A 20,820-nucleotide genomic window follows, 5' to 3' on the forward strand; every position below is an offset into this window, starting at 1 on the left:
TAGACACATGTACTTTTGTATGTTTCAAGTAGTAGACAGTAGACACATGTACTTTTGTATGTTTCAAGTAGTAGACAGTAGACACATGTACTTTGTGTTTTGTATGTTTCAAGTTTCAGTAGTAGATAGTAGACACATGTACTTTTGTATGTTTCAAGTAGTAGACAGTAGACACATGTACTTTTGTATGTTTCAAGTAGTAGATAGTAGACACATGTACTTTTGTATGTTTCAAGTAGTAGACAGTAGACACATGTACTTTTGTATGTTTCAAGTAGTAGATAGTAGACACATGTACTTTTGTATGTTTCAAGTAGTAGAGACAGTAGACACATGTACTTTTGTATGTTTCAAGTAGTAGACAGTAGACACATGTACTTTTGTATGTTTCAAGTAGTAGATAGTAGATACAAGTACTTTTGTATGTTTCAAACAGTTGACAGTAGACACAAGTACTTTTGTATGTTTCAAGTAGTAGACAGTAGACACATGTACTTTTGTATGTTTCAAGTAGTAGATAGTAGACACATGTACTTTTGTATGTTTCAAATAGTAGACAGTAGACACATGTACTTTTGTATGTTTCAAGTAGTAGACAGTAGTAGACACATGTACTTTTGTATGTTTCAAGTAGTAGACAGTAGATACATGTACTCTTGTATGTTTCAAAGGAGTAGACAGTAGATACATGTACTTTGTATGTTTCAAGTAGTAGACAGTAGACACATGTCCTTTTTTGTATGTTTCAAGTAGTAGACAGTAGACACATGTACTTCAGTGTATGTTTTTCAAGTAGTAGATAGTAGACACATGTACTTTTTGTATGTTTCAAGTAGTAGATAGTAGACACATGTACTTTTGTATGTTTCAAGTAGTAGACAGTAGACACATGTACTTTTGTATGTTTCAAGTAGTAGATAGTATGTTTCAAGTAGTAGACAGTAGACACATGTACTTTTGTATGTTTCAAACAGTTGACAGTAGACACATGTACTTTTGTATGTTTCAAGTAGTAGACAGTAGACACATGTACTTTTGTATGTTTCAAATAGTAGACAGTAGACACATGTACTTTTGTATGTTTCAAGGAGTAGATAGTAGACACATGTACTTTTGTATGTTTCAAGTAGTAGACAGTAGACACATGTCCTTTTGTATGTTTCAAGTAGTAGATAGTAGACACATGTACTTTTGTATGTTTCAAGTAGTAGATGTGTAGCATCATACACCCCCTTCAGGCTATATACCTGTCAATGAAAATTATTTACAAAGCTTATGTCAATGTTTCTTCCGATTTCTAATTCCTAGAATTTGTAATCTTTCCCTCTTTGGCTTCAAACTCATATCTGTATGGCATGGGTGGCCCAGTCATCTTTGGTGCCACAATTCTCCGTGCCTAGTTACCTCCCTTGGGCAAGCCAGAAACCTGTGAGTGTGGGTTAACTATTGGTTTGCACATTTATATGTTTAGTTTTTCCAGAATTATACCCTTGATCATGGGTTAATGTTTGAGGGTGGCATTACTTTAGGATGTCCTTTCACATTAAACACAGTGTGATGTATTGGGAATACTGTTCACAGTGGCATTAATAACAACTCTCACTCAAGTTCATACCTTTCGTATATTTTGTAATAAATACTCAATGTTGTTTAAAGTTCATCATTACTTTCCTTGCATGTTCCATGATAATAATTGCTTACATCCTTTTTGTGTGTTCAATTTAAAATTTTAACTTTTAGGGATAGCGGGCTGGTGAGTTTAAGGGTGTCCGGCTGGTGAGGTTAAGGGTGTTGGACTGGTGAGGTTAAGGGAGTTGGGCTGGTGTGGTTAAGGGTATCAGGTTGGTGGGGTGTCAGGCTGGTGAGGTTAAAGAACCAATAAACTTTGTTTTGTTACTCTTTTAACCATTACATATGAAAGATTTGTGGTTAGTCTTATCACGGGAACACCAAATTTATTCTTTAAAACTTCTGGTTAATTAATACCGAAGCGATTAAAGTGGCCAAAAATTAAGCCTGCTTCCCTCTCACCCGCCAAGCAAGAAAACCGAGACAGGTTACGTAACTCTGTCGCCAGAGCACTGCAGTGGCGTCATATGAGGAAACGATTTTCAGTTAGTTGTATAGAAAAGCGTGTAGCACGCTCATCATTTTGATGATTTCTCCGACATCAACGGCGACATGCCGAATCATTGCTTTGTCGTCAATTGCTCCTAGGGGTTGGGTGATGGTGTCACCATGCACATATTTCCACAGGACCCGCAGTTAAGTGCTAAATGGGTTATGTTTGTGAGTGTGAAGCGAGCATTGTGGAAGCCTGAAGCGATATCTTACTTGTGTTTAGATGCGCTTCACGGAAGTTAAAGAATCAAAACTACTTACTAGTTGTAGTAAAATATGCATATGGTTGATGACCATAAAGATTTTCTATGACACAACTTGTAACATAGCGATTTCTTCCTCGGAAGTGAGGTTGTGGTCAAAGTAACAATAATATTGTAAGTAGTATTATATTGACACCAACCTCGCTGCCACGAGAGAAATTGTTATGTTATCGCTATGTCATGCAAAATCCTATTGGCCATCAATAAAATACATATTTTACTACCAGTAGAAAAATAGTTTTGGTTTTATAACTTCGGTGAAAACAAACCTAAATACCATTTATCCTCAGACTGGCGGATGTTCCCGACAGAGGCGCCATTTTAAAAATGAAAAAATCTGTTAGAATTAATGAGATTATAGTTTGTTTTCATCAAGTTAGAAAATCAAGACTACTTTCTACTAAGTAGTTAAATATGTATTGGAATCATAACCAAACGGATTTTGCATGACACAGCTTATAACATATACGATTTCTTCCACGGAGGCCGAGGTGGGGAGTCGAAGTCACAATACTGCTTGTGATAAATGTCTTGCTACATTCCCATGGTTAATGTCCACTCACCAGTATGTAGATACTAGTCAGTGTCGCGTCTCTATATTTGGTCTTATAATCCTAATTAGTTTATTATCATACTTGTATGCATTTTGAAACTAAATAAAAAGCAGGCGATCTGCTGATACTTATAGTGAATTCATAACAAAACTGTAATATCTAGAAATTTTATAGTTTACCAATGTGAATCATAATTAGCACACACACCCTAGTGCATGTTGTCTGTCTCATTACACTTCACGTGAAAACAATGATTCTGTTGAATGCTCGACAAATGAATAAAACAAAATGCAAATATTAAAATCAAAACAGACTAAAGTTATAGGAACAATATCAGGCCATTACCTAGTTCGAGGAATGTATCCATCAATATCCACAAAACTGTCCCAAATGATGTGTCTTTTAACAGTTTAATATACGAAAAAGTGATAAATCTTTTCAGGTATTGGTGTATAGTCTCATTGGTCACCCAAGATATCACACCTGGCAACTAATTGCATAATGTCCGCCTTTCTTTAAAACAGTAATTTAGTTAGCCAATGATGGGCAATCAATCAATGTATTGCGGTTAATCCTTTGAAAGAAGGGCGTTGTTTTTCACGCGAACACCGACCACGACAGAGTGTATTCAGTATAGATTAGTAAATCTACATACATAAACACTACCTTTTGACAATTCCGCTGTGTAAGATAAAAGTAATTAATCAATCAGCATGTTATCGGTTAATCCTTTGATCGATGTTTATAATGTTGAATATTTACTCCAGACACAAGAAAGCCAAATGGGAACCTTTGTCGGGTAATCTAAGTGTGTTACCACTAATTATACCTGTTATAAATTCATTAACTGACCATCAAGTGAATGATGACAAGCAACATGTGTAGGTTTATACCACCTAACACGGGTTACAACAAAGGAGTATTAATTGCTGTATTGCATGTGAAAACTTATGGGCCGACACTGTTTTGAGAATACAAACAGATTTTTACATGACATGATTAAATATCGAGGTAAAAAAAACACAGAAATGGGATCAATTTGGATCAGTCATTATACAAATAGGGCCTAACTTGACACCAATCGATTTTGACAGAATCATCTATGAAAACAAGTTGTAACTCTGAAACTAGGCAAAGCAGGAGACAAAATGAAATGACAGTAGATTGTGAGAACATATAGCTTTCATTTTCCAAATTAATTGTCCACGATTTCAGGTTTATACAAGCCTGTAAACAAGATAATTTAACCCCTAAAATGTAGATGAATTCTGCATCGGCCCTCAAAGCTATTCCTCATATGGCGTCACAGAAGTGGCAGCTCTGATTAGTTGAAATTTAGTTCATGGGTGAGAATTGTGCACTGTTGTCAAAAGGTCGATTTAAGTCAATTAAAGGTCGAAAATGAGTAGTTTTAATGACGGGGTTTCATTTATAACGATGCCAGTTAGTGATTTATGTATTTGTACCCCTAGGGTTTATGTGACCTTTAAGGGTGTTGGGCTGGCCAGGTTAAGGGTGTTGGGCTGGTGAGGTTAAGGGTATCAGGCTGGTGAAGTTAAGGGTGTCAGGTTGGTCAGGTTAAGGGTGTCCGGCAGGTGAGGTTAAGGGTGTAGGGCTGGTGAGGTTAAGGGTGCTGGGCTGGTGAGGTTAAGGGTGTCCAGGCTGCTCAGGTTAAGGGTGTCAGGTTGGTGAGGTTAAGGGTGTCCGGCAGGTCAGGTTAAGGGTGCTGGGCTGGTGAGGTTAAGGGTGTCAGGCTGCTCAGGTTAAGGGTGTCCAGGTTGCTCAGGTTAAGGGTGTCAGGTTGGTGAGGTTAAGGGTGTCAGGCTGGTCAGGTTAAGGGTGCTGGGCTGGTCAGGTTAAGGGTGTCCGGCAGGTGAGGTTAAGGGTGTAGGGCTGGTGAGGTTAAAGGGAGCTGGGCTGGTGAGGTTAAGGGTGTCAGGCTGCTCAGGTTAAGGGTGTCAGGTTGGTGAGGTTAAGGGTGTCCGGCAGGTGAGGTTAAGGGTGTCAGGCTGGTCAGGTTAAGGGTGCTGGGCTGGTCAGGTTAAGGGTGTCAGGCTGGTGAGGTTAAGGGTGCTGGTCAGGTTAAGGGTGTCCGGCAGGTGAGGTTAAGGGTGTCAGGTTGGTGAGGTTAAGGGTGTCCGGCAGGTGAGGTTAAGGGTGTAGGGCTGGTCAGGTTAAGGGTGCTGGGCTGGTCAGGTTAAGGGTGTCAGGTTGGTGAGGTTAAGGGTGTCAGGCTGGTGAGGTTAAGGGTGTCAGGCTGGTGAGGTTAAGGGTGTAGGGCTGGTGAGGTTAAGGGTGCTGGGCTGGTCAGGTTAAGGGTGTCAGGTTGGTGAGGTTAAGGGTGTCAGGCTGGTGAGGTTAAGGGTGTCTGGCAGGTGAGGTTAAGGGTGCTGGTCAGGTTAAGGGTGTCCGGCAGGTGAGGTTAAGGGTGTCAGGTTGGTCAGGTTAAGGGTGTCCGGCAGGTGAGGTTAAGGGTGTAGGGCTGGTGAGGTTAAGGGTGTCAGGTTGGTCAGGTTAAGGGTGTCAGGCTGGTGAGGTTAAGGGTGCTGGTCAGGTTAAGGGTGTCCGGCAGGTGAGGTTAAGGGTGTCAGGTTGGTCAGGTTAAGGGTGTCCGGCAGGTGAGGTTAAGGGTGTAGGGCTGGTCAGGTTAAGGGTGCTGGGCTGGTCAGGTTAAGGGTGTCAGGTTGGTGAGGTTAAGGGTGTCAGGCTGGTGAGGTTAAGGGTGTCAGGCTGGTGAGGTTAAGGGTGTCGGGTTGCTGTGTTACAATGACACAGCAATGGGGAACTGGTTTTATTACATTTTTCACATCTGAGAGGAGGGCGTACAAAAAGTGACACTGTTGTATTTGTTATAGTAATCTTAAAGAATTGAACATTGTTTAGGGACTGGTCTATATTATGGAGATGTGGTTTGGTGGTCAACAGAATATGAAAAACGCACAGCGCAGAAACATTCCTTCAATTCCTTTCAGTTTTGGTATAAAATGTCCAAAATACAGAGATAATGCCTCTTTTATCTGTATTTGGAACTGGCCTATTAAGTTCAATTAAAGTTATAAAAATAGACTAGATGTTGATTTCAAAGCCCTGACAATGAGTGCCTGATAGCTGTGTTGCCAGCTTATGCAGACAGGTATTGTATCAGAGATGAAGAATTGATTTTAATGTGCTTTGTGTTGATTTATACTAACAATTCTACTGATTTTCCTTGGCTTTCAGAACCCCACAATAAAAGATTTAATAATGTTTGGTATAGACATTGCTAGAGGTATGGAATACCTGTCCAGTCTCAAGTTTGTTCACAGAGACTTAGCGGCCAGAAACTGCATGTAAGTTATGTCGGCTTCGGACAGGGGTTTATCTAGGATTTCTGCTCAGTGCCTTTGCTTGATAAATTGGGAAATATATTATGAGTTTGGCACAAATTAGATTGTCAAATTCTTGTAATTTATTTTCCATGTTGTTGTTTTTGTGAAATTAGGTTTCGTCAGTGACTCAGTGAGTAGGTGGGATTTCAGCTCAGTGCCTTTGCTTGGTAAATTTTGAAAAATATTACGATTTTGGCACAAATTAGATTGTCAAATTCTTGTTATTTATTTTTCATATTTTTCTGTGAAATTGGGAACTTTTAATTCAAATTTGGAATTTTTGCTATCATTTACTGCAGACTTTGGAGTGAATATACGCCTCAGAGCAATTCCAGATCAATCCCTGTTGTGTTTTCATTTGCTTTGTTTAGTTTTCTGTTATGATAAGTTTGTTAAATAATTTGATTCAGATGTAGAAACCTTTATTTCATTAATATCTGTTTGTTAATATGTATTTTTTTTAAATGAACTACCGGTAATTTTATTCTTCCATTAACCACTAAGGAAAAAATAAGATGTCCTAGAAACATTTGACTGTGGATTTGAACACAGGATTCACCCTGGTTGATCACCTGTGTATAGCAGTAGTGTAGTAGTGTATCACCTTCTCATATCACCACACAACATCTTCTTGTTTCACACATCCATAATCACCCCAAGAGATTCATATCAGGTATAATTACTGGTAACATAAATGGCCGCCGAAAGTGACGCTTGTATTTATAGTCTGTATGAGATAATCTCTAACCCAGCCATGCATGGTTAGCCCCTGTACGTGGTTAACATGAATAACGTCAAATCCAAAGGTTAACATATCAATACATTACCGGTACATTGATTTTCTGTGTTGGTCAGCACCACACACGACTTGTGTGTTTCGCCAAAGTGAAGTAACAGACCTGCATTACTCCAGGCTTTCCTCCCACATGAAGCGGATACGCCATAACTGAGACATAGTTCAAATCTGCATTAATTCCCTCACTCTAGATTCTCAAAGAGCTGACCAAGGCATTCACATTGTTCAAGGAAGTGTTAAACCTCACTCACTCACTCACTCCGCTGACCTGCCTCACATGTGTAGCTGACCTTGACGTTAACATTGTTCACGGAAGTGTTAAACCTGACTCACTCACTCACCCTTGCCTACCTCACACGCCTAGTGTGACCTTGACGTCCACATTGTTCAAGGCAGTGTTCACCCTGACTCACTCACTCACTGACCCTGGCATACCTCACTCACACATCCAGTTGACTTTGACATCCACATTGTTCAAGGTAGTGTTAAACCTATAAACCCTGTTGTATGGATGAAGGTTGGATGAGGACTTCCATGCCAAGGTGGCTGACTTTGGTCTGGCAAGGGACATCTACGAGAAGGACTACTACAGCTCAGACAACAAGAAGACCAAGCTCCCGGTCAAGTGGATGGCGCTGGAGAGTTTGGAGAAAGGAACGTACAGTGCTAAATCTGATGTTGTAAGTTGAACGATGATGGTGATTTAAAGGGGGGTGCAGGCTGTAGGTTGCCCAGTTGTTTCAGTCTGTAGGTGGCCAACACATCTAAGGCTCTAGTGGCCCAGACATCTAAGGCTGTAGGGGGCCAAGTCATCTAAGTCATCTAAGGCTGTGGGGGCCCAGTATAGGTGGCCCAGTCATCTAAGCCTACAGGTGGCCCAGTCATCTAAGGCTGTAGGGGCCCAGTCATCTAAGGCTGTAGGTGGCCCAGTCATCTAAGGCTGTAGGGGGCCCAGTCATCTGAGGCTGTAGGTGGCCCAGTCATCTAAGGCTGTAGGTGGCCCAGTCATCTAAGGCTGTAGGTGGCCCAGTCATCTAAGGCCCTGTCATCTAGGTGGTGGCCCAGTCATCTAAGGCTGGCCCAGTCATCTAAGGATGTAGGTGGTCCTGTCATCTAAGGCTGTAGGTGGCCCAGTCATCTAAGGCTGTAGGTGGCCCAGTCATCTAAGGCTATAGGTGGCCCAGTCATCTAAGGCTGTAGGTGGCCCAGTCATCTAAGGCTGTAGGTGGCCCAGTCATCTAAGGCTGTAGGTGGCCCAGTCATCTAAGGCTGTTGGTGGCCCAGTCATCTAAGGCTGTCCCAGTCATCTAAGGCTGTAGGTGGTCCAGTCATCTAAGGCTGTAGGTGCTGGCCCAGTCATCTAAGGCTATAGGTGGCCCAGTCATCTGAGGCTGGCCCAGTCATTGGTGGGTGGCCCAGTCATCTAAGCCTGTAGGTGGCCCAGTCATCTAAGCTATAGGTGGCCCAGTCATCTAAGGCTGTAGGTGGCCCAGTCATCTAAGGCTGTAGGTGGCCCAGTCATCTAAGGCTGTAGGTGGCCCAGTCATCTAAGGCTGTAGGTGGCCCAGTCATCTAAGGCTGTAGGGGGCCAAGTCATCTAAGGCTGTAGGTGGCCCAGTCATCTAAGGCTGTAGGGGGCCCAGTCATCTAAGGCTGTAGGTGGCCCAGTCATCTGAGGCTGTAGGTGGCCCAGTCATCTAAGGCTGTAGGTGGCCCAGTCATCTAAGGCTGTAGGTGGCCCAGTCATCTAAGGCTGTAGGTGGCCCAGTCATCTAAGCCTGTAGGTGGCCCAGTCATCTAAGGCTGTAGGTGGCCCAGTCATCTAAGGCTGTAGGTGGCCCAGTCATCTAAGGGCCCAGTCATCTAAGGCTGTAGGTGGCCCAGTCATCTAAGGCTGTAGGTGGCCCAGTCATCTGTAGGCTGTAGGTCCCAGGCCCAGTCATCTGAGGCTGTAGGTGGGCCAGTCATCTAAGGCTGTAGGTGGCCCAGTCATCTAAGGCTGTAGGTGGTCCAGTCATCTGAGGCTATAGGTGGCCCAGTCATCTAAGGCTGTAGGTGGCCCAGTCATCTAAGGTTGTAGGTGGGCCAGTCATCTAAGCCTGTAGGTGGCCCAGTCATCTGAGGCTGTAGGTGGCCCAGTCATCTAAGGCTGTAGGTGGCCCAGTCATCTAAGGCTGTAGGTGGCCCAGTCATCTAAGGCTGTAGGGGGCCCAGTCATCTAAGGCTGTAGGTGGCCCAGTCATCTTAGGCTGTAGGGGGCCCAGTCATCTAAGGCTGTAGGTGGCCCAGTCATCTAAGGCTGTAGGTGGCCAAGTCATCTAAGGCTGTAGGTGGCCCAGTCATCTAAGGCTGTAGGTGGCCCAGTCATCTAAGGCTGTAGGTGGGCCAGTCATCTGAGGCTGTAGGTGGCCCAGTCATCTGAGGCTGTAGGTGGCCCAGTCATCTAAGGCTGTAGGTGGCCCAGTCATCTAAGGCTGTAGGTGGCCCAGTCATCTAAGGCTGTAGGTGGCCCAGTCATCTAAGGCTGTAGGTGGCCCAGTCATCTGAGGTTGGTGGTGCCACAGTCATCTAAGGCTGTATGTGGCCCAGTCATCTGAGGTTGTTGGTGCCCAAGTCATCTAAGTGATTTGCTGTGTCGCTGTTTAATTGTGATTCGAACTGAGACATTTATCCGTCAAAAACAGTTAAACATAATGTTTCCACCAGTGATGTTACCCAAGTGAAGTAACTACAAACCAAGAAACGGTATGCAATGGAGTAGTTTATAGTAAGAGATGAGGCAATGACAAATGACTTGTATCGTAATGTCGATTACCAAGGGTGCATTTCAATAGGAGTGGGCAGACGAGAACTGCATAGCAACTTGGGCTGGGACGGATAGGAAAAATTGGAATCGAGTACCCGCACGTAATTACCCGAATCGGAATCGAGTACCCGGAAATGTAAGGAATAAAGCGCTTCTGTCAATTTTCTGAATATTCAATCACGATTTGACAGAGATTATTATAGAAACTTGAAAGGCTGGCAATAAGACATTAAAAGAGATCTTAGGCTATTCAATTTACGTCTATTTAACCAATATAAACAGTAACAGCATTACTTACATTCCTCGATAAAACACAGAACTTTTCGTTCCTGCCGCTAATGCGTAGATAAATTACAGTCGTTTTTAATAACCGTCATTAATCGGACAATACCAATGATGTAAATACATGTGTGTTACGTCAATTATGAAAGGACAAGTTATTATCTGTCCTTGTCATTACAGAGTTCTCTCCCTTTCCGGGTATTCGATTCCTAGAAATAGGACTCGATTCCAGGTGTACCTGACCCGGATTCGAGTACCCGAGTACCCGTCCCAGCCCTAATAGTAACGTCGATACAGTGTGAAGGAATGCAAAAAGGTGTACTTAATCAGATGATAAAGTACTGTCGGCACCTTTGATCAGTGGATTTTGCATCTTTGATCTTGATTGTATTTTTATACTTGTATGTTTCAGTGGTCATTTGGTGTTGTATTGTGGGAGCTGATGACAAGGGGAGTTAACCCATACCCTGAGGTGGACAACTGGGACGTCATCCGCTACTTGAAGGCAGGACGGAGGATGGCACAGCCACAGTACTGCCCCGACCCACTGTAAGATTTACATGTGTGATGTTTGATCATTGCAAGATTTACACTGTGTGGTGTTTGACCACTGTAAGATTTACATGTGTGATGTTTGACCACTGTAAGATTTACATGTGTGATGTTTGACCACTGTAAGATTTACATGTGTGGTGTTTGACCACTGTAAGATTTACATGTGTGGTGTTTGACCACTGTAAGATTTACATGTGTGGTGTTTGACCACTGTAAGATTTACATGTGTGATGTTTGACCACTGTAGAGATTTACATGTGTGTGTGATATTTGATGTTTGACCACTGTAAGATTTACATGTGTGATGTTTGACCACTGTAAGATTTACATGTGTGATGATGTTTCACCACTGTGAGATTTACATGTGTGATGTTTGACCACTGTAAGATTTACATGTGTGATGTTTGACCACTGTGAGATTTACATGTGTGATGTTTGACCACTGTGAGATTTACATGTGTGATGTTTGACCACTGTGAGATTTACATGTGTGTTGTTCGACCACTGAAAGATTTACAGTGTGTGGTGTTTGACCACTGTAAGATTTACACTGTGATGTTTGACCACTGTGAAATTCACACGTGTGGTGTTTGACCACTGTAAGATTGACACTGTGTGGTGTTGAACCACTGTTAGAGTTACATTGTGTGTTGTTTAACCACTGTAAGATTTACACAGTGTGGTGTTGGACCACTGTAAGAGTTACATTGTGTGTTGTTTAACCACTGTAAGATTTACACTGTGTTATGTTGGACCATTGTATGATTTACACTGGTGTTTGACCACTGTAAGATTTACACTGTCTGGTGTTTGACCACTGTAACATTTACATGTGTGGTGTTTGACCACTGTAAGATTTACATATGTGGTGTTTGACCACTGTAAGATTTACATGTGTGGTGTTTGACCACTGTAAGATTTACATTGTGTGGTGTTTTACCACTGTAAGATTGATACTGTGTGGTGTTTGACCACTGTAAGATTTACATGTGTGATGTTTGACCAATGTAAGATTTACACTGTGTGATGTTTGACCACTGTAAGATTTACACAGTGATGTGTTTGACCACTGTAAGATTTACATGTGTGATTATTTGTTGTCAGATACACCATCATGCGTCACTGTTGGTCTGACACACCAAACGACCGGCCATCCTTTGCAGACGTGGCTCGTGACATCACAGATATGATCTCCCAGCTGGAACACAACACTGGCCCCCAGCGGAGGAACATCGAGAACACCTACGTCAATGTGGACATGAGTTCTCAGTGCCACTACACCGACGACTTTAACCCTCCCAGTCGAGCAGCATCTGCATCAGAAGCTTGATACCTGCGTCTTGTACCTGAAAGCATTAACATGGGAATAACAAGCTGGTATACACCATCATGTACACAGATCAACAGCACCTGATAATCATGTATAGCCATTTTGTTTTGTTTTTATGGGGTTAAATTATTATTTTAGGGATTCAGTTCTACATTCAGTCTAGTTAAATCTATGAAAATGTCAACATTTATTGTAAAAAGATAGCTTCAGTGTTTGTTCAGTCAACTCAAGGGGTTTGGGAAAACAAAATTCATTGGTTTGAAATTCTACTGCAAGTATATTGTAACTTAGCCATTAACTAACCTTTAAACATGTGGAACTGTGTAAAATAATCGTTCTGTTCTTAAAAGCTGGTATCTATTCAGTGCGTTTTTAAAGGTTAATTATCACTGCTCATGTTGCTCTGGTCATATAAAGGGTTAATCCATCCTGAGCACTGTTGGTGATAGTTTAACCCTCTGTATTTTGTAAACAATGTTGCCTTATTTTGTGTGGTCAGTATTCAGTTTGCTTGTTTACTCTTGGTTTACAGCTGGTGGTGTTCTTGTTTGTGGGAACATCCTCAGAAAACAAAGAATGAAAGTTATAAGTTGTGTCAGTTCAAGTACCAGCGTAAAATATTTTTCAGGAAATTAGTATTTTTCAGGCCATAATGATACAGAAGGCAAAATAATAATTATTCATTTGACATAGAATTAATGTGTTTAAGTTTTAATATAAACTTTTGTGTCATTTCAAAGGTGACAATAACGTGATTGATGATGTCTGTAAACCAAAGAGTGACCAAAGTATGACCGTACGAGTCAGGGATTTCTGGCACATAAATATGTGTCCGGTGAAACTAATGTACGTTGTTGTTTGTATGTCACTTTGATAGTTTCATGTGACAATCTGAAGGAGCAGATGGGAACGAAAGCACTTTTCGAATCAAGTGAAAGTATAGTGTTCATGTTTTTATAGTTACTTGTGGAGTACTACTGAATCATGATATGAGAGTACACCTGTTTCACTAAATTAATTTATAATGTTTTCATATTACCGTGTAAATATGACTGCCTCTTTAATCTAATGGATAGAACATCTGATCTTGGTTTGTCAGAACCACCTCCGCGGCCTAGTGGATAGAGCGGTCTTGTGGATAGAGCGGTCTAGTGGACAGAGCAGTCTAGTGGATAGAGCGGTCTAGTGGATAGAGCGGTCTTGTGGATAGAGCAGTCTTGTGGATAGAGCGGTCTTGTGGATAGAGCAGTCTTGTGGATAGAGTGGTCTAGTGGATAGAGCGGTTTAGTGGATAGAGCAGTCTAGTGGATATAGTGGTCTACTGGATAGAGCGGTCTAGTGGATAGAGTGGTCTACTGGATAGAGTGGTCTTGTGGATAGAGCGGTCTAGTGGATGGAGTGGTCTACTGGACAGAGCAGTGTTGTGGATAGAGTGGTCTACTGGACAGAGCAGTCTACTGGACAGAGTGGTCTACTGGACAGAGGTGAGGTGAAATGGGGTTTAACGTCGTGCTTGAGAATATTTCGCTCATATGATGATGTGCATGCGTGTGTATGTGTATGTGCGTCTGCTTGTACTAGCCCAGACTGAAGCTGGTTTTATAGTGCTAGCCCACTGAGATACCATGCTGCAGTGAAGCATGAATACCCCACTTCAGACACATTATCTCACTCAAGCCAGTTTGATATTAACCAATACTTATCAGTTATTGATCAACCACAGACAATACGGAAAACAAAATGAAAATGACATGTATATCTATAATTTTGTAATGAGCATCTTGTTTTCATAGCAGTTTAGTATCAGCTTAGAAGATAATCAGATAGAGGATAACATGATGCTAATATTGTTCTTGGTACATCAGGATTAATGTCCAGTTTTAATATAGCTTTATCTCCATGTGATTTGTACAATTCTAAGAATGTCAGTCATTCTTTTAACACTTGTTGTCAAGCACATTCAAAGATCTCAAAGACATGGTAAAACCACAGTAGTTATCTATGGAATAACATCCTAGATGTGATACAGGATGTATTAGGAGAGGTCACAATTTCCTGTCATTACACTTCCACATTTCTCATACCAGACGCCCTGCTGCAATAGATGCCCATTGACCAACTTCTTGACCAGTCTGCAAGTAGTCTTCATAAACATCTCCTATCATCATCTGGACAGACATTTAGTTAAAGGTCACATGCAACCAAAAAAACAAACATAATTAAAACACAATTATCACTTATTCATGACATATAATATACATTGCTGATTATGAAAAAACATATAAACAAAATTATAAGCGTACAATTGCAAATCAAAAGTGCAATGTTTTGTACTTGGGCTTACTTCCCTTGAAACAGAGCACCCAGGATACCAAACCCAGTCAGAGCAGGTGGGTGTGCACTTAAGTGTAACAAAGCTTTCATTGGCTGGTTCATTTGCCAATACACTCTTTGTGTGTGTATAGAGATGTTGGGTTTTGTAAATACATGCTCATTTTTTGTGTATAACATTTTTCAATCAAGACACACCATAACATGTCATGTGTATAAGTATCACACCTGCCTGTCTGTGTAATTACATAATGTGACAGGGACAGAACTCTGGTGCATGAGCCATAAATCAATCCCGCGTCCAAGCTGCGTGAACCTATGCACTGCGCATGCGCCATGAGCGCAGTGCAGCGCAGCACAGCACAGCTGTTGAAAACACTTTTCACCCCAGCTGGGGTGAATTTAGTGAATCATTTGAACTCGCGGGGGTGGTTTGGGGTTCATTGTGTTATTTTATAAGTTTATAAGTTGAATTTGCATTTTTGATCTTTTGTTACTGTAAGTCCATACCGAAAGGTATCAGAATCTGCAAAGTTGTTTTATGTTGCATGTGACCTTTAACGATTATCGATCTGTATGATCTATGTTGATAGCCAGACCTAGTTACCATCATCTGGACCAATCTTGATGGTGTTTATGACATCCCCTACAAAGACTGAAACTTTAAGTCAAAGTCTGTAGTTTCTTGTGTATAGTAAATATTTAAACCTTCAAACAGCACAAGGACAGGCATACCGATATATGTCTGCCTTCTTCTTTTCAGACCGCTTACAGAGAAGTTTAAGTTTCATTTATGTTTTTTTCTTGTACTAAGATTGTCCAGCATGGCTCGGTTTCTGAAACAAGTGAAACACAGAATGGATTAAATAAGCAGCAACTTTGTCATTTTGGTGAACATCCAGATTGCTTATTACAGCAAATATGGTATGGACATCACTGAGGCATGTTCAGGTGCCTGGTTATGTTTCTCAGGGCCTGTTTGCCACCTTTCTTCTTTCCTACAGGGTATGGTAGCCTCACCCAGCAGTATAACAACACACCAGAGGCAGCTACTGTGAAGCAGGTCCCTCATTTTATGTGAAAATATATTTTCATTGAAAATTAATTCAGAAATGATTTGAAACTGATGTGCTTCTTTCTATGATTTGCGAACTTTATATTGTTGATTTGGGTATATATTGTCTTGATAAATGTATTATAATGGATGTATATTGTATAAGATATATATATATTTCTACTTTATAAATTACGTTTTTAGACATTTGTAAATAGAAGTCCTGCTTTTTACCTTGATGTTTTAAAGTTTTCAAGAAATGACTTACTGTGTATTTTATCCACAAAAGTAATAGTGATCAATTTCTAATGAAATGTCGCCACTATTTTCACACTAGACTAACAGTTAGTCTCTGAAATGAACATATTTTGCAGAAAATAAAAGCTTTTAACTTAAGATTGTAAATACAATAAAAAGGAGCCCAGGGACTTTCTTCATTTTCATTTCCTGAAGCTGTGGAAATCTAGACTTGCCACATTTTCTAGACTTGCATGGGCTTTCTTGGATATATTTGTTTCAGGGTCTGTACGACAGACTATTTTCACACTTATGCATCGAGGAATGCGGGACTATACAGTTGTATATAGAAAGGTGGGGTGAGGTGGGTAAGGAAGATTGTAAGGTGATTTCTCACTTCAACTTACCTGACAACCCTCCTTACCTTGCCTCACACCATCTTTCTCTCTTCAACTTACCTGACAACCCTCCTTACCTTGCCTCACACCATCTTTCTCTCTTCAACTTACCTGACAACCCTCCTTACCTTGCCTCACCCCACCTTTCTCTCTTCAACTTACCTGACAACCCTCCTTACCTTGCCTCCCACCTTGCTTCACACCATCTTTTGCTCTTTCAACTTACCTGACAACCCTCCTTACCTTGCCTCACCTCAACACACTCACCTCGCCCCAACCCATGATGAATATTTCCCAGTATACAGATCTTATTGCCACAAAGCTGAAATATTATGTTCATTTGTTTGCCAGAGCCATGTCCTCTTCTGGGATCTGACTTATAGATGTCTGTGATCTGCATATTGTTTGACTTTCCTTCCACATTACGATATCACCCTGCAATTCAGCTAGACATTTCTTAGAAGCAGCATTGAGCACCTCTCACCTCTATGATTCTTGTATCATTTATATAACATTGAGCTCGACCAATCTTGAGTTTTTGTATGTTTACCAGTGTGCTGTGATGTAGGAGCAGAAAAACATTCTTGAAACAAAGGAAATGCAACGTTTTTCTAAACTTAGAATATTTTTTATCAAAACTGTTTTTCAATATTTCCATGTTGTATGCTATATTTACCATAGACTCATTTCCAGAACCAGAGTTATGATTGGTCTATTATGATTGGTCTGGCCTCATTTTGATTACAGAGAACTGCCTCGCACTTGTTACCTTACAGTCTTGAGATGTACAGAAAGTCCTATGCATGTAAATGGAGTGCTACCTTCAAGACAACAATCATTTTCTACAGATTTTGTTACCTTGAGTGCCTTTGTTCTCCAAATGGTTCTTGTGTTCCTTTTAAGAATTCATTCCTATTTTGGGTAACATTAGTGAACAGTTTGCTTGCGTCGATGAAGCACATATATGTATGTCCAATGTTTCTGGTGTCACTGTTTGAAGTTGGTATTTGTTTTAAGTCGACTAATTAAAGATGTTTGTTATAGAGAGGTATAAATCGGTAACCGCGTATGTAATATGTACACAGAGGCTGATAAGAGTTTCAGAGTCCAGGGATGGATATTCACCAGGACATAGCAACTCCAAATACCAACCATCTGACCTTTCCTGAGAATATGATTGTCACAGGGGCCTTCCGGAATAACATGTTAGTGGCCTAGTTCTCATTTCTCTCCTAGAAGCTGATTACAGCTATTCTGTGTGTAGTAACAAAACATACATGTTTGTTATTCACGGATGTTCACACAAGCCATATCACTGCCAGGCACATCACTCACACAGCATCAGGATTCACAATATTTTTGGGTTATGCAGACCTTCAACCAATATTTTCTTTGGAACACCCTGCAGCCATTAAGGTGTGCCAGCCTCGGATATTGGGATGTCTGAACTTTTGTTTGAATCATGACTTTGTGGATTCCTCTAACTTACAGAAACTCACAGCACACCGTTGTTGCCTTGTCTGGCCAGTTGTGCCGACATCTCAAATACTGTACAGACTTTGAATCTTATATTCTGATATAAACAGACCATTGGACAGCCACAAAGAACCTTGTCTACATTGCCTACATGCCTATATTGCCTACAGGTTACATCACAGCACACCAACATGCCTGGATTGCCTACAGGTTACATCACAGTTTACACACATCACACCAACATGCCTGGATTGCCTACAGGTTACATCACAGCACACCAACATGCCTATATTGCCTACAGGTTACATCACAGCACACCAACATGCCTATATTGCCTACAGGTTAAATCATAGCACATCAATACATCAAGAAGTTGATGTGATGAACAACGAGGAGAGCTCTATGGATATACAACTTCTTTAATATAATATGAGCGACACTTCAGTGTAGCTACTAACACCCATTATCAAGCAAAATGATTTTTTCCCTCGTAATATTGACTTAGATCTGGTATTATTTTTTTATGTATATGTGTGTGTGTGTGTATAAATTTTATTTAGATTTGTATTGCATCCACAGAAGTTATAACAATAGATAATATAAACCGTATCATATTAGTTGTGTTTTTTATTCCACAGTTCGGTAGTGTTACTTTACTTTACACTGACTCTAACACAGCACTGAGTGTTGTGTTTCCAGATCTTGCATTGACCATTGACCGTAATGAAACAGCATGCTGTTTGTCTCAGACTGCATTAAGCCAGTTGAGCACAGACTCTCCCAGACTCTTGTTACTTACAAACTAAATGTATATGTATTCCCATACTTTCATGTGTTCATGATTTTATATCAGTTTATGTAACATGATGGAAATGTTTTCTTTATGTTATCTATTACTGTTACTTTGATAAACTTCATCTATCAATGTGTGTGGTGTTATTTCTTGCACAGGACATCGAGATCTGGCTCATGGAATGACATTATCCTTAGCCCTTACATTTGGTATACTAATTCGCCCAACCTTAAAAACGAACATCCAAGCAAACAGACCTGTGCTGTATACAGCAAGAGCCACAGGGAAGCTATGCTATTGCAGCACCAGCTTCTCTATATCTGAGTGCAGCAGCATCTGTAACATACCCGGGATGTTTCTGAATGCGTGAGCAGCCATTATATAGATGATGTTATTTAATGCGACCCAAACCGCTATTTGGCTGAAATATTGCTAGATGAGGCATCAGCCATCACATAGCTGTAATATTCAGTGTGTGGCATGAGACATCTTATAATGGTATATGTCTGTGTGCAGCACCAATTCTCGTATAGCTGAAATAATTATTGGCGTAAACACTCCCTCTGGGTTCTGCTAGCCATTTCCTGTTACACTTTGTGACGTGTTACAGACTATCCTTTAGATTAAATAAAGAATAACAAATTCAAGGGAAGTAATTACCTATGTGGTGTCCCGATGAGAAGCAGTGGTTACGTCCCTTGATGTACTCCGCCATCTTAAAACTTCACATATTTCTCTGTAACCGCCGAGAGAAGATGTGTATACGGCTATTCTTTGGAAATCATCTGATTTTTTTTTCTTCTGAAGTCATCTGTGTTTCATTTTCAAGAATTCGCATTTACTAAGATCTCTATTATGTCTCAAAAGAAGTGTGTACGATGTCAAATGTTTCGTTCTGAGAGAGACCCTCATTCCCTGTTTGTCTTGCTCCCCGGACCCACCTTGTTCCTTAGATATGAATGAAGCTGGGTAAAAAAGAAACCGTAAGCTTTCTTCATCTTCCGAACCGGTTAAAAAGTCTAAAACATCTATGACTTCTCCCGCCAAATCTCCAACTAAACCGTCCCCCAAAGTCGTGGATTTATCTACCTTATCCTCACTTTTATCATCTCTCAAGGATGATCTTAGCTCATCTTTCGGCAGTGCTGCGTTGAAGGACTTGGAACAACATAGTTTCAATAAAATGAAGGAACTTAAACTATCTTTTTCAAGTTCACAGACCAGTTCACACGGCTGCTCTTCCCGCCGCGGGAAAGAGACATCAGAGCTACCGGGAAGGTGGTCAGATCTATTGACGGAATTCGGAACGTCGGGCTGCTTACCTCCATGTCAGACACCTAAGTTGCATTCTAAGGCCAAGGATTTAGCATCGCTTCCTAATGACGCCAACAGGCAGTCTTGTATGATTCACAATATATTACTTCCCGCTAGTGCTCCGGAACTGGACAAGGACTTTTCCAGACTTGACCCGAAAAGTGCTAAAACTCTTTCTACGAGCCTTCAAGTTGCTCAAAGAGATATTAAAGACTTGAATCATGCGTCTAGATCTTCGATTGACATGTATTATGTTGACTGGTTTGCCTCCGGTGTCAGGCAGCTCCTCTCACCAATATTTGAAGACTACAGCTGCATACAAGAGGACACCATGGTGGCCATGTCCGCTCATGACGTAGCACTAACGCATTCCTTCCTCGATGTCATATATCAAGCAGTACCAGACGCTACACAGGCCAAAGTTAATGTCCTCGGGAATCCGGGATGTACCTGATCACACCAAAGAGGAGTTATTTCAGCAGACTTTGGAAGCGTCCTCGATATTTAATGAACAATGTAAACAAGCTATCTCTTCTCAAGAGGCACAATTGTCTCCTAACTTGAATCATCAACTGGCCACAGCTCTGGTCGCTCAAGCTAGATCAACCAAGTTTCCCCCAAGGGGACGAAGAGGATCTTCGAACACCGTTCTTCCCCCTCCTCTTTGTCTCCAACCTTCCGCATTTGATAGGGCTTCTGCTCCTTCAGAACCCACGACGAGGAACGCACCCAGGAATTCCACCTTCAACAATCAAGGTCGTGCCAGGGGATTTAGAAATTTTCGTCCCTTTCGATCCGCCTCTAAAAAAACGATGACTTATCACACACATTGCTTGCTTCCGTATGACTTGGATATGCCCAAGGACATCTTGAGACTTCACATTTTCCTCATTCAGGTCTTCTGTAATATACAGAGGGGAGGATAAAGTAGTAGTGAGCGAGTGAGTTTAGTTTTACCCGCACTCAGCAATATTCCAGCAATATGGCGGCGGTCTGTAAAAATTGAGTCTGCACCAGACAATCCAGTGCTCAACAGCATGAGCATCGCCCTACGCAATTGGGATGCGCGATGACATGTGTCAAACAAGTCCTGACCACTCGATCCCGTTAGTCGCCTCTTACGGGAAGCATGGGTTGCTGAA

The 20,820-nt window shown here is 41.3% G+C and overlaps 1 protein-coding gene and 1 long non-coding RNA gene across 3 annotated transcripts in view; both read left to right on the forward strand.

Moving 5' to 3' along the window:
• The window catches only part of LOC124258685 (hepatocyte growth factor receptor-like), a 43,646-nt gene extending 30,901 nt beyond the window's left edge, over positions 1 to 12,745 (forward strand). For both annotated transcript variants that reach the window (XM_046692756.1, XM_046692755.1), the window contains 4 exons: positions 6,158 to 6,267; positions 7,620 to 7,782; positions 10,603 to 10,739; positions 11,850 to 12,745. In XM_046692756.1, the coding sequence (XP_046548712.1) occupies positions 6,158 to 6,267; positions 7,620 to 7,782; positions 10,603 to 10,739; positions 11,850 to 12,075 (636 nt within the window). In that variant the 3' untranslated portion in view covers positions 12,076 to 12,745. The remainder of the gene's footprint in view (positions 1 to 6,157; positions 6,268 to 7,619; positions 7,783 to 10,602; positions 10,740 to 11,849) is intronic.
• Positions 12,746 to 16,891: 4,146 nt separating this feature from the next.
• Positions 16,892 to 18,496, forward strand: LOC124258687. The gene is made up of 2 exons (XR_006893649.1): positions 16,892 to 17,781; positions 17,833 to 18,496. It is a non-coding gene; the product is annotated as an uncharacterized LOC124258687 (long non-coding RNA).
• The last annotated feature ends 2,324 nt before the right edge of the window (positions 18,497 to 20,820 follow it).

The sequence above is a fragment of the Haliotis rubra genome, unplaced genomic scaffold, assembly GCF_003918875.1.
Source record: "Haliotis rubra isolate DU_JTF1 unplaced genomic scaffold, ASM391887v1 Scf7, whole genome shotgun sequence".
In the NCBI taxonomy this organism is placed as follows: domain Eukaryota; kingdom Metazoa; phylum Mollusca; class Gastropoda; order Lepetellida; family Haliotidae; genus Haliotis; species Haliotis rubra.